The sequence below is a fragment of the Phalaenopsis equestris genome, unplaced genomic scaffold (assembly GCF_001263595.1).
Source record: "Phalaenopsis equestris unplaced genomic scaffold, ASM126359v1 Scaffold000191, whole genome shotgun sequence".
NCBI lineage: Eukaryota > Viridiplantae > Streptophyta > Magnoliopsida > Asparagales > Orchidaceae > Phalaenopsis > Phalaenopsis equestris.
The window spans coordinates 695,776-708,915 of record NW_018164633.1 but is presented as its reverse complement, the minus strand read 5'-3'; the positions used below and the strand labels follow the sequence as shown (position 1 = coordinate 708,915).

Here is a 13,140-nt window from a genome sequence, read left to right as displayed (position 1 = left end):
GAACTAATAATGTGCAATATATATATATATATATATATATATATAATAAGACATTTTAAATTCGCCTAGATGTAAAAGCATAGAGAAATAGAAAAACTTTAAAACATCTCGTAGGGAGTCAAAGAGCAATTTATTATGCTAAGAATTATATTTTCAATAAGTTTTATGATATATTAGATATTAAAGGATGAACAATATATATATATATATATATAAACTAATTAAGTAAAGAAAAAAAATATTTAGTTCAAGTAAAATGTATCAATGATGAAAATCAAAAAATATTTTTTTCTTAAATGAGGATAATCAACATAGGTGGATGAGATATTTTGATACATTTTTTAAAGAAGATGGTGAAATACGATCAACTTTAATGATCTTAATAAAATAAATAATTACAAAGCTTTTTATTTTTATTATTGCAATAATAAAATAAAAGTTGAGAAGAATTTAAAAAAATAAAGTTTAGAAAAGCAGTAGGACCTAGCGGTATTCCAATAGAACTATGAAAATATTTAGACAATTTAGGAATTTATTGGATTATGAAACCTTTTAGTATTAATTTAAAAATTAAATAGATGTTTGATGAGTGGATAAATAGTCAATCCAAAGTTAATGTATCACACATTAAAGTTATGAGAGACGGTAATTGAGCATAAGTTTGGATTCATGTTGGGCAAGTTTACCATGGATGCTATACATTTAATGAGAGATTTGATGGAAAAATACAAAAAAAGTAAGAGGATCACCATATAATTTTTTTTTATTTAGAAAAAACTTATGTTAAGCTTCCAAGAATAGTAATTTGGAAAGTTCCAGAAAATAAAGGTGTTGATATTACTTATATTTAAGTCAATTAGGATATGTATATTTTTTTTTTATATGAGGTCTCCCTAGAGCTTAGAATTTAGTCTTAAGATTTCTTTAGTAGCTCTCCTAGAATGAGGAGAAATCAACACCAAAATAGAATTTCAAACATCTATTCACTCCTGGGAGTTTCATATACTTGACTTCAAATCCTTAATCATTAATTAAATTGATTAAACTAAATTCATTGAAATTTAAGTTGAGCTCCTATAGACTTCCATGGTGCATCATGAGCCTTTGTGCGACGATCACATTGCCAACTCCTTATACAAATGATTAAATACAGAATGTCAATGATGAAGTGGTGAAGAAGGAGACGGCCCTAGATGAGGAGAAGGGTGAATTGCAGGCGAAGTCCATGGAAGACGCACGTTAGCTAGCCAATTACAGAAAATTGTTAAAAGAAATAAAAACCATGAGATCTGATTGTAGTAGGACTTGAAAGATTATTAGTTTTGAATCACCACTCTACAAGAGAACTATCAGCTCGCCCTGAGGGAGCAAAAAAAATATTTTGGAAGCATTATTAAGTAGTATGAAGAAACAATGAGTTTCTATTTGAAGACTCTAGTTAATCATCATACCTTGCCACTGGTTTGGAATGATGTGAAAAACTTTCTAGATCTTGCTGAGAAATCTAGTGAAGAAAGATCAATAATAAGAATCAGCCTACTGCATAACTCTCTGTTTCTGAATATTGACCGTATTTTTCTTTGCATGACTCAGACACTGATAGAGAAATCTTTTGAAAGTGAACACACTTCCTTGCATGTTATAATTATTTTGAACTTCCTCTTCTATTTGAGTTAACTTGTTGATAATGAGAAATATTTTTTGAGCAATCAATAATTAGTTTGAATAATGTGATCAAATAGAGTTTGATGACAATGATTTCATATTTGAAAATCCTTCAATTCAAGTCTTATGATATGCCTAAGTCTAGTAGGGTTTCAAAGTTTAGTCATCACCTTGAAATAGTAATGCCTCTCACAAGAGGTACTCAGCAGATCATGTCGTAGCCATTGTGGGGTATTCGATTAGACTTGCTCAAGGAATGTAGCACTACTCACTACAATCTTGGAATAGAGGGGGGAGTCTATTTGTTGAGGCTGGACTTTTGGTCAAGGAACATGTCTATACACCCAATGGTATATGTTGCTTAACATTGAGGAAAAAAAAAGTAATAATTTGAAGAAAAGAAGGATTAAGACGGTCCTTGTATTTTTAGAGAAATTTTTCCATCTTTATTTTCTTAAGAACTTGTTAAATTGCCTTATAAGATAATCTCATTTCTTGAATAGTTGCAGTTCTCTGAAAAATTGATTTGCCATTTGCTGAAAAAAAAAAGAAGTAAAAGAAGAATAAAATCTTCTGGATTTGATCAGTATTTTATTTCCGATCATGTGAAACAATCATTTTTATTACAATTTTATTGAAATCAGACCCTAGTCATTCATTTGAAAATTGATTTGAATGATATCTTATGTAAAATCCTAAATTGAAATTCATGCTGGCCTTGATGAGATTCTTGGATCCATATCAAGTAGAGTAATTATATTGTTAAGCGCTTTTCCAGCACCAAGAAGCTAAATCACACATAGATATTAAAACAAGTAATAGATAATTATCAAAATTAAATAAAAATTGAATCTTGATGTTTCAATCAGTTCACTATCATTTGTCCCCTTCTAACATTAGTCTTATGAGTGCAGCTAAAGAACAAACAAAATGCCTGCAAGCTCACAAGCAACAGTAGCAAAACAGCTGCTGCAAGCACAAATAACTGCCATGAACCCAACACATATATCCTAATTATCCTCCTACCCCTCACTCTCCAACTTTTACTATAATAGGCATTCACATCCTCTATAACCTTGTCCAAAAACACCACCTTTGTGAGCTTAATAGACCTACTCATATCATTCCAAAGTTCGGCGACCTTAGCATCACTCTTCAGCCTGTTCAAAATCACTCCTTTTTTCCTCAAAACTTTTGCATCATCTGCCGTGTCAACAATCCCATTCATCAGCTCAATGTAACGAGTGAACACTAGAGGTCCAGAAGCCACCGCAGTCTCATAGGCCACCAAGTTCTTTAACATAACTTCAGTGTTCACGTCAACGCTTATTGTTGGTAGGTGCAAAGTTCCTGTTTTTATATCAAACAAGATTTCAGATAATGGCTGGTTTGTAGGGGAGAATAGAACACCGGCACTAAGGAGCTCTGTCGCAGATGGTATCTCAATTTCTTCTATAAAAGGTGGCTTTTTTATGTTACAGTTGTTTGAGGAATTTGAATTTGTAGATCTAGAGTTCTCAGCCTGTGAGAAGTACTCTAATGACTGCTTCAATATCAACAAGCCTGGAAGACTAGTGAGAATTCTGAAAGAAATTTTTAGTAGAAGTTTGACTGGAATGGATATAAGAACTTGCTTAACATGATTCAGAAAATCTCGAGCTGGATTGTTTAACGAATTACTGTCATCTTCATCTTCAATCTCAGGAGTCTCAGACAACTGAGCATTTTCAGGAACCAGAAAGTTGTAGAGGACTTCTAGCAAGTGAGAACTTTTAACGACATCAAAACTTTGTGGGAAGTTCTCTGTTGTTATTTTTAATGGTGAAATCTCTATTATGAAGTTTTTCAGCATTGTTGAAAACAAACCATCTGCTTGATCTGTTGAAGCACACCCAACTTCTAATACTTTCTTTAGCAGGAAAAGTGGAATTTGATTTTCTAGCATTAGAATGTCTCTAAGTACCGAGTTGTGTGTTGATTTCCTTCTGGACATGAAAGGTGATATTCCTCGCAAAGCTTTTGCGTCATCAATGGCATAAACTCGAAGGAATTCAAGCAGGAAGCAAGCATCAATAGCCATCATCCATGATAAGGTCTCCACACTCAAGTTGAGATATCTGATGCCAGACATAATAGTAGATTACAATGAAGAACCAATTATTACATTTATATATATACCACTCAATTCTTTTGCATTTACATATCCAACACCTAAACTTCACTTATTACATACATGTCACCTTACTTAGTCATGAAAAGGTGCATTTCATATTTTAAAAGTTAAAACAGTGGTACTTTTCATGTCATATGAAAGATTTGGTTGGTATAAATGTAAAAAAGTAATGTTCAGGTGTTATATATGAAAATATATAGGAGTTGAGTGGTATATATGTAAATGCCCCAAAATTAATTGTTTCAAATTTCTCTGTAACTTTATGTTGGTTTTTTTAAAAAATTCTTATACTTTTATTAAGAATTTTGTGAAATTCTATGATAACTAACAGATTTTGCCATGAAACTTTGCCAAGGTATTATATCATGTTTCTGGACAAATCCTAATGAAATTGTCAGAATGTTAAGAAAAACATTACACTTTCATATTACATTACCTGTCGTAATGTGCTCTAATCTTGTGTTCTGCTTTGTTAAATTCATCCACAATATCCTGAAGCTTCAGGCCATGTAAATGCTTCTGAACTCTTTTAGCAGCAGAGAGTTTCGGCCGAGTCATGTCGTTGAGTTCAGCCCTGAAGTGGTGATAGGGACCAATGGCAACCAGTTGAGGAATATATGATTCTGGAGCAGCAGATCTTAGAGATTTGGGAACTGAAGTAATGGAAATAAGAAATTTAGAAACATCACCATCATCATCTTCTTCATCTTCAATTTCTTCCTGGAGAGATGTTCTGATTTTGATAACCCATTCATCTATGTTGTAGTTTTGATTTGGGGTGGGATGGTGAGCAGCCATGTTCATCTGACTGGTTTGGGGTGAGAAACTTTTTAGGGAGTTTTTTTATGTGGGAAGGTTTTTTTAGTGTCTGGGTAACGTATGACATGTTTGAATGTTAGTTGTTTTTTAAAGGAATTCATGGTTGCTTTTATTTTGAACTCAATTTAAGGAACAGTTACTTCAATTAATTAACTTTATTTAATCAATTAACTTCCTAACAAAAAAAGGAAAAAAAAACTGATCCAGAACTGGATCTTAGGAACTGAAATGAAGCTTAATTTCTCAATAACATTTAGACGTTACAATGAGAAACATCAAGACAAGTTACAACCCGCAGCTAACAATTAAAACTGTTTCATTCATCAATTGCAACAAAATCATTGTATAAATGCAAGCAATGGAAACTATTTTAACATTCTTTAAGGCACCAGTTCTCTCATTTATCTGCAGATCCATATAATATACACCACAAAGTCTTCCTATAAACGCCTTGACACCCAAAAACAAACACCATACACGCAAAACTATAAACAGACTTCAGGATCATTTCCTCCCCTAAATGGATGAAGTCGCCGAAGGAGATGGGACCGGCGCGCGCAGGGTTAACATAAAAATGTAACAATGATATAAGGGATAAAACTGTTCTAAAAAATGATTTCCCTAGCTTTTATGTACATAAGAACTATGTAACAACACAGATTTTTTTCGAACCATTTGCAGAAGTCAAGCAGCCAGAACAAGAACCTTGATTGTCCCTTGACTGTTAGCTGCCAACATTGTAGGGCTGTCACTCTTCCAGCAAACGGCGCTGATGAAATATGATCCCGGGTCATCATCCGTGTCATCGAGGTCAGGGGAGCCAAATCTATGGCAGGCTGCTGGCTTCGAAATGGCCTGCAAAATGATCATCAATCATAAGAAAAACAGTTTACCACAAAATGGCAGATGACCAATATTTACAGCAGTAACAACTTGAAATGAATGAAAGATGAGACCAAATGGATGAGAATGGCTCACCTTGTGGTACACAAAAACATCATTTGTTTCACTTCCACAAGCCATGTACTCATTGTTAACTGTTAGACCAACAAAATTCTTCTCGTTGGCATGGCCTCTGAAAGTCCTCACCTGAGCAGAAGCTTCATGTTATGACAATAAGTGTAGAAAAAAAAATATATATCCACAAAAATTGAAGTTACTTCTGATATTGCCAAAAGTGGAATAAAGCATCTCAGATGCTATCCAATCAAAATAAATACAATAAATTAAAAAATAGAGTATTCTTAAACAACTTTGCCAATTTAGTGGCAGAATATTGTTTCTCTTCCCAAAGCCTGGTATGATATTTAGTTATGAGCTCCAAATCAGCTTGGATAGAGAAGGCTAAAATCAGGACAGCTTGATACAGTAATTAAGGAAATTTATGACATGTATATTGAGGGAACATGAATGATTATAAGAAACATAAGCCATATTAATGTCAATGGTACACAGATTACAGAAAATTTTGTGAGCTACTTTCAAAAAGAATGAATATCAAGCTTGATAAACGTACTGCTGTATTATCCTTTACATCCCACAAGCGCAATGTACTATCTGTTGAGGCAGATGCAAGCTCATTAGTAGATAAAAATTTCACGTATGAAACAGCCTTCCTATGCCCTCTGAAGACATGAACTGGTGTGCTTGTATTTCTCAAATCAAAATAGTGAATGTTATGGTCTGCAGAACCCACCTGAAAATGCCATAAAACCTCATCAACCCATCAACCTAGTGATTAGAAGCCAAAAAGAAGCTAGAAAAGATAAGGAGCATACCGCCACATAAATGCTCGAACCAGGATTGTATTTGACACAGCAAATATTTGCTTTCATGTCAATATTAAAAGCACTTGCCTCTTGCCTTGTACACCAAACTTTTACCTAGTTGTCATTTGAAAGCAGTGCAACATCAATTTACTGATTAGGTAATAGCAATGATGATCCGACTTTTGTGTTGCTTCTAATGAAAACAGAAAGAAAATGCATATACAATGCATCATCGTTTTTAACCTAATTATCATGGAAGGTGTCTAAGGAAATTTGACACAAGTTTAGATTATTAACATCAACTTTAAGGATTTGACGACTAACATAAAAACTGCACAGGATTTACTCGGAGCAAGTTTTTGACATTGTCAATAATAACTGAAATTAAGCACAAGCTGCGTGCATGTACACGTTCATTCGTAAGAAGACTATATAGGCACCATTCAACCCCAGTACATAATCTGCTGTCTCTCTCTCTCCTGTTCTTAGCCGATGAATTGCATTATTCTAGATGATTTAAACGATAACAATATTAACCCCACAAGTTCATATCCACCCTTCCCCAGGAGAAAAAAATAGATAATTATTCAGCCACGTTTGTAAAAATTGATGGTTTCTGAAGAAATTTTCCAACTTAAATAAAATTTCACAACCAACCATCACTACTACATGCACGCATCAATTTAGATGGATGGATACATAAAAAAACATAATCCTGTACTATTCTATGCAAACTGTGGTCAATATCAGCAAAACTGTATGGTAAAAATAGTAAGTTCAACGCCAATGCAAATTTTTGTATAAAAATTACCTTGCAATCATCACTTCCAGAAACAAGCATTGATGGTTCTGTCCGTGAGAAGTCAACACTCCATGCTCTCTTTTCATGTTCTTCATATTCCATAACACTCTGCACATTGAGAAGCTTTAACATTTTAAGAGCAAAAAAAAAATTACAGTAAATATCATAAATAGACGGAAAGAAATGTTCCTACCTGGCGTGTATTTATGTCCCAAACAGTTACAATTCCTTCGTAGTCGCTACTTGCAATAATGTTCTTCGAGTACTTATTCCAACTCAAGCAACTTAATTTGGAACGAGTGGACATTTCTACAACAGGGCAGTGAACATCAGGTTGTTCGTTAACAACCTGGAAAGAACTTCAAAGGAAAGAATTAAAGTTGGAATTTCAGAGATGTTACGGATAAATAAAAATACTTAGAGAAAACTTACTGTGGAGAATTCAAAAACTTTAATTCGTTTGGAAACACCGGCGGTAGCAAACAGTTCATCATCACGGTCAAACTCTATGCTGCGAACAAAACAGAAAACATCTAAAACATAAGATTATATTCTTTATGTCTAAAACAACAAATACAAAACAAGTGCATGAGAAATAATCTTCAAAGAGGAATAACGTTAAGAGTTATAGGAAAAGCTATGTGACCCACAATATCCCATAAATGAAATTGTTCCCCACTTAATAAGCCTACTTGAATTAACAGAAGCTAAAGAAACACAAGAAGACGGAGTGCAGCAACATTGACAAAATTGCTTGGATAAATTATTTGGCATAATCAAGCTTGTTACCTTGGAAAAAAAACCTACAGGTATTGGGACAAAAAAATACAACATCTATAAAAGTATAAAGAGTACCCGTCCATACGGAATTTAGTACCGTGCAGGAAAATTAAGTACCACTTGGGAAATGCTAGCTTATGAGCTAACCCTTTTGTGCAAGCACATTAAAGACAAGTTGCGACTTTTAAGATCACGGGTTAAGTTCACACATTTGCGCTCCGGCCGCAGCGTCTCCTAAGATAGTTGGGAAGGTTGACATCCTCTGTGCCCCCAAACGGGGGTCGACGCCAAGAGGTTACCAGAATTTTCAGTAAATTTGGACTTGTAATCGTTTAAAAACATTTGGGATTTTGGATTTTTAAAATAAAATAAAACATCGCTCACTCAAATTTTAAAATGACTTATAAACTCGAGCTTTTCAAAATTTTAGGCTCTTGGGGCTTAAAATATCAAGGAACTCGGGCTTTTAAATTTAGGCTCTTAGTTTTTTAAAAATTTTAAATATTTCGACCATTAAAATATAAGTTTCTAAGACTTCAGATGTTAAGATTTTGATTTTTAAAATTTTAGCCCATAAGACTTAAAAAAATATTTTGAAATCAGGCTTTTCAAACTTAGGCTCCTAATGTTTGAAAATCAATTTAAAGTTAAATTTTTCGGACTTAGGCTCCTACGATTTTATTAAAACTTGAAATTCATTGCCACTGAATTCGCAACATACTTACTAGTGAACAGAAGGCGGTCCATTTTTATAAAGCCTAAAATCATAATGCCCTTGCAAATACTCGAGCTCTGAATGACTTCAAAATCTATATAAAGTCTCTGGTTATTTCCTAAGTCGAATGAAATATTTTGAAATGAGAGTCCACTCTCAAGATTTAGATGAGCATTGCTTAAGATACTCTTGAGTTGTATATGCTTTATACAAATAAATCAATTACACATATTTTTTCAATGCCCGCATGTGTTTCGACCAATATATAGAACGCTTAAATATTGGGTTTGAGAATGTTGCAGGCGCTAGGTTGTAAGTCGTTGTCTATAGGGCATGGTTGTAAGTCCCACCCCACTAGTCCGATCTTCCTCATCTCAAGAACTGGAGTTGACAAGTCTAATAAGCTTCAATAAATATTCAAATTCTAACATAAGAGTTTACAAGTTCAAATCACCAAACTTGTTTGCTCCTCCTTTAAGGACAAGAGTCAACAGGGCAAATGTTTTGAAAAGATTAAACTGACAAAATTAATTGCCCCTTCATATATAAAAAAGTTTAAAATATTTAATACCTCGATGATGGTCGAGTTGATAGAAGATTTCAATATTGGGTTCAATCTTTTAAATCAAGATTTTCAAAATAATCAATTGAAATATCCAAGCTAAAAGTCAATCACTAAAGACTTAAAGTAAATCTCATCCACCCTTTGCATTTGTTTGTTGAGGGGGATAAATTTCTAACCGACTTCAGCTCACAAATAGCTAATGTCATATTAAATGTATCAATAAATTCACAATTAGAGCAAACATATGCCAGTAAGGACGTGGCCCGAGTCTTCAGTCGACATGGTTTAGCCGCCAAATAACACCACAAAATAGTGGATACGACCAGAACCCTCTGACCGAGTGGTTGTCGTCAAATGACACCATTATACTACGATCACGACCGCAAACCCGTATGTTTCTCAATGAATTTCTATTATTTGACTTGTGAATCATAAGGGTACAGTTGATTGACACAAAACTTTATGTTAACTAAAGTTAACTTAAATTTGTCCCCTTAGACAAATATCCACACCAGATCTACAAAGGTCTCTTGGACGATGCAACTCATGACTGCTGACAAGAATCCTTTTGTCGGGTTGGGTCAATACCTCCTCTGACTAAGTAGATCAGAGACCACGATGGCCCGACATGACAAAACAATGAGATCATGATCGGGGTTCGTCTTCATTCCCAACTATTAGATTTAAGCTTCAAGTGATGAATTCTATAACTTAAATTTTGTATTTGTTGTTATTTTATGTTCAATTTTTAATTCTTAATTACTAGCCTTAATCGGAAGTTTTCTCCTGTTATTGGGAGAGTTAATTAACCATAAGAGCTTGTACCTATAAGAAACCTCAAACTTCGGATAAAAAAGTCCTCACATAATGAGGGCGAAATATCTGGGTAGTGACATATCACAATTTAATCTACCTTCTTAAAATCCGACTCTCCAAATTTCTCTCAAAAAAAATAATAATAATAAAAATAAAAATAAATACAGAGAGTTGTCCTGGGGAGCTGTTGTGAATTTTTGGAGCCCACAACTAATTAGGAATGTATGAAGGAATAGGTGCAGCAACATGAGTTGTCTCATGTAGTTTGCTAAAGATGTTTAGGTAGATTTTGCAAATATTTAAGCCCTTGATTCTTGATAGATTACCCATGCGATGGGATTTCAAAAGAAGATAGAAGCACAGGTGTGAGAGAATCAAAAAGCATGTAGAGGAATGAACATAACTATTCAACGAGAAGCATGGCTTAATGCTCAAGTAAATAATGGAATCTACATGGCATGCAGAAAAAATAAATATTGTGCCAGACGAGAAACCCCTATTCACATTCTATGTAGTGGAAAAGTTACAAAATAAAAAATGCAATTTCAAAAAGCAAATGCTTGATCCAATCTGGCTAGGCTGCCAAACTAAAATCTGTAAAGATCGTCAAATAATTTCATCTATACAGAAAGAGAAAGACCAAACTTAGTGATTCAGAGGCTCTAAAGGCATTAAAAAAATCATGCTTGCAAAATAGCACCTTTGCATGGCACGCTAAAATGAACGAGTAAAATACAAGGTCCATAGCATTTTTAGTTATGCTGTTCTTAACAATTACTCAAGGGGTGATATGCATAACTATCTTAATTCTATTATACAAAACTATCATCAAATTAGAACATTTAAAGTAGAAAAACCATTGGTAGCACTAGGAGGTAATAAAATATCATAAGAATTAATAGCCATCACAAGAATGAATGACAAATTAAACTAATTATATACTACTAGAAGACAAAATAGAAAGAAAAAGGGAGAAATAAAGGAATAATAAGTTAGCACAACATAACTAACAATATAACCCATCCATCCATGACAAAACATGATCGTACTTTAAGTTAAAATATATGTGATGGAGTGCATTCTTTATATTCTACAAAAAGACTATTGAAATTACTAACAGCAGTAATTCTACTAATTCCAGGTAATCTGGTCATAAGCAAATCAGTGCATACAATAGAGCATGCAAGTATTCAGATATCTCATTAAAATGAAAAGAATAAGGTAAAGAACAATAAAAGATAATCCATTTGTCTAATACTTACAGCATTTTTTTTAATAACTGGGCTGAGTAGTTACTAGCTGGATTATTTGCAACTACAAATAAGAAAAATAAACCATTTTTCCTTAATACCAGAAACTCACCTAGAAACTATATTGGCAGAGTGAAACAGGTCTCCATGTCTAAGCTCTGCAATCACACGCAACCGGCTGATCCAAGAGAGATAAAAAGAACGATAAAAACAAGGAAAATAAAAGTAAAGAGACAGATGACAGCAGATCGGAAGTAAGAAGAAAAACAATTAAAACACGAAGGGTGAATCCAGTATACATCCATATTAGTAATATGATAATAGTGAGACCTGTAGCGAGTAAATGTTGTCAATACAGACTGAAAATCCTGAAGACCGGCATGATATACTTCTTTATTTGTTGGATTTTCATCTCTCTCTCCTTGCCTATTGAGTTGGCTAGCCCCTTGACGCCTCTTTTGCAAGTAACATTCTTGGAGCTCATTAAACTGTGAAAGAACCAAAAGAAAATTCAAAAGATCGTAAATAATAGAAGCTGAAAAAACTGTAAAAAGTAACAGACAATGCATAATTGCAACATGCTTTCCCAAAAATGGAAGAAAAAGTTACATATGATGTGTCATATGATGTGTCTTGGGCAATTTAAAAAAAAAAAAAATCTTAAGGTATGACATACTAATTCTTTTCTTCTACTTTAAATTTCTACCTGAAATTGTAAATATAAACCAATTCAAACAAATCCAAAACATCATTTTTTTTTACATCCAACTCAAAACCAAAAAAAAGATTTAACTTATATGGTTTTGGTTCGTATTTTACATTTTTTATAATTGATTTGATTTGGATCAAAACATAAAACATATTTTCCGACGATTGTTAAAAGTTTCATAAATAGTGGATTTAAAAAAATCAAAATAATTTATTTTCTAGAGTTATTTTAACTTATCAAAATTTTAATCGAGAATTACAAAAAACCACAAAATGCGGATTAATCATCAGCTGAGAAGACAAATAGTTCTTGAAATTATTAGGAAGCTTAAATTTTAAATTGTTGCTTTTAAATGCATGACAATAAATTTTAAATCAAATGGCTGTACTCTCAAACCGTTTTTCTGTAGATCTGTTAACAGTGTGCATAAGACAAAGTTGTCAAAGCTTGTCTCAAAGTGAAGCAATTTCAAGTCACTTAAAAATATGAGCTTGAACCTCTTCCTAACATTCAAACAAACAATTTCCTTTGTTTTGAAGGAGGCAAGAGTTTACACAGTGTTTGATAATCAACAGTCTATCAAAACACAGAGTTCAATAAATAATTAACAATCTATCACAACTCGTGTATTGAAATTTTCCCACAAACTCAATAAACCAATATTTATTTGCTATGACATTTCACATTTTCAGTCACGCCCAAAAACATATCTTTACTTCTTTTCAAACAAAATTTTATTTTTTTATTTCAAACAAAATTTTAGGTAGGTGGTTGGAGAGGTTGACACCAAGTTGGAGACGGTTGGCAGGGCAGGCAGCAAGGGGGAGGTGGTTGGCTGCGGGAAAATAGCATAAACTCAGTTTCCAAGCAACGACGGTAACCACGGAGACTGTGGCGGCAGCGGAGGAAAAGATGAGGTGAAGCAGAAAACGATAGAATATCACCAGCTCAATAAGAGTTACAGCCAGAACGCTTTCTCGCCTCCAGATACAGCTCTAAAAAGGAAAAAAAAACACTAGCTACTGTTCTGAAAGAAATTTGAAAGCAAAAAATGCCCTAAAAAAAAAATAATAAGAA

At 33.5% G+C, this 13,140-nt stretch overlaps 2 protein-coding genes across 2 annotated transcripts in view; both read right to left on the bottom strand.

Annotated features, from left to right (window-relative positions):
- Positions 1–2,372: 2,372 nt before the first annotated feature.
- On the bottom strand, positions 2,373–4,636 carry LOC110022455 (putative UPF0481 protein At3g02645). Its single transcript, XM_020721407.1, has 3 exons — positions 4,275–4,636; positions 2,561–3,782; positions 2,373–2,453 (listed from the first exon to the last, which is right to left on the bottom strand). The coding sequence occupies exons 1-3, from the start codon at positions 4,634–4,636 to the stop codon at positions 2,373–2,375; spliced, it is 1,665 nt and encodes a 554-aa protein (XP_020577066.1).
- Positions 4,637–5,323: 687 nt separating this feature from the next.
- The window catches only part of LOC110022462 (E3 ubiquitin-protein ligase COP1), a 42,152-nt gene continuing 34,335 nt past the window's right edge, over positions 5,324–13,140 (bottom strand). Inside the window, exons 5-13 of the mRNA XM_020721412.1 lie at positions 11,685–11,842; positions 11,467–11,532; positions 7,661–7,739; positions 7,422–7,577; positions 7,238–7,336; positions 6,436–6,540; positions 6,174–6,353; positions 5,636–5,746; positions 5,324–5,512 (exon numbers count right to left, since the gene is read on the bottom strand). Coding sequence (XP_020577071.1) covers positions 5,342–5,512; positions 5,636–5,746; positions 6,174–6,353; positions 6,436–6,540; positions 7,238–7,336; positions 7,422–7,577; positions 7,661–7,739; positions 11,467–11,532; positions 11,685–11,842 — 1,125 coding nt within the window. The 3' untranslated portion in view covers positions 5,324–5,341. The remainder of the gene's footprint in view (positions 5,513–5,635; positions 5,747–6,173; positions 6,354–6,435; positions 6,541–7,237; positions 7,337–7,421; positions 7,578–7,660; positions 7,740–11,466; positions 11,533–11,684; positions 11,843–13,140) is intronic.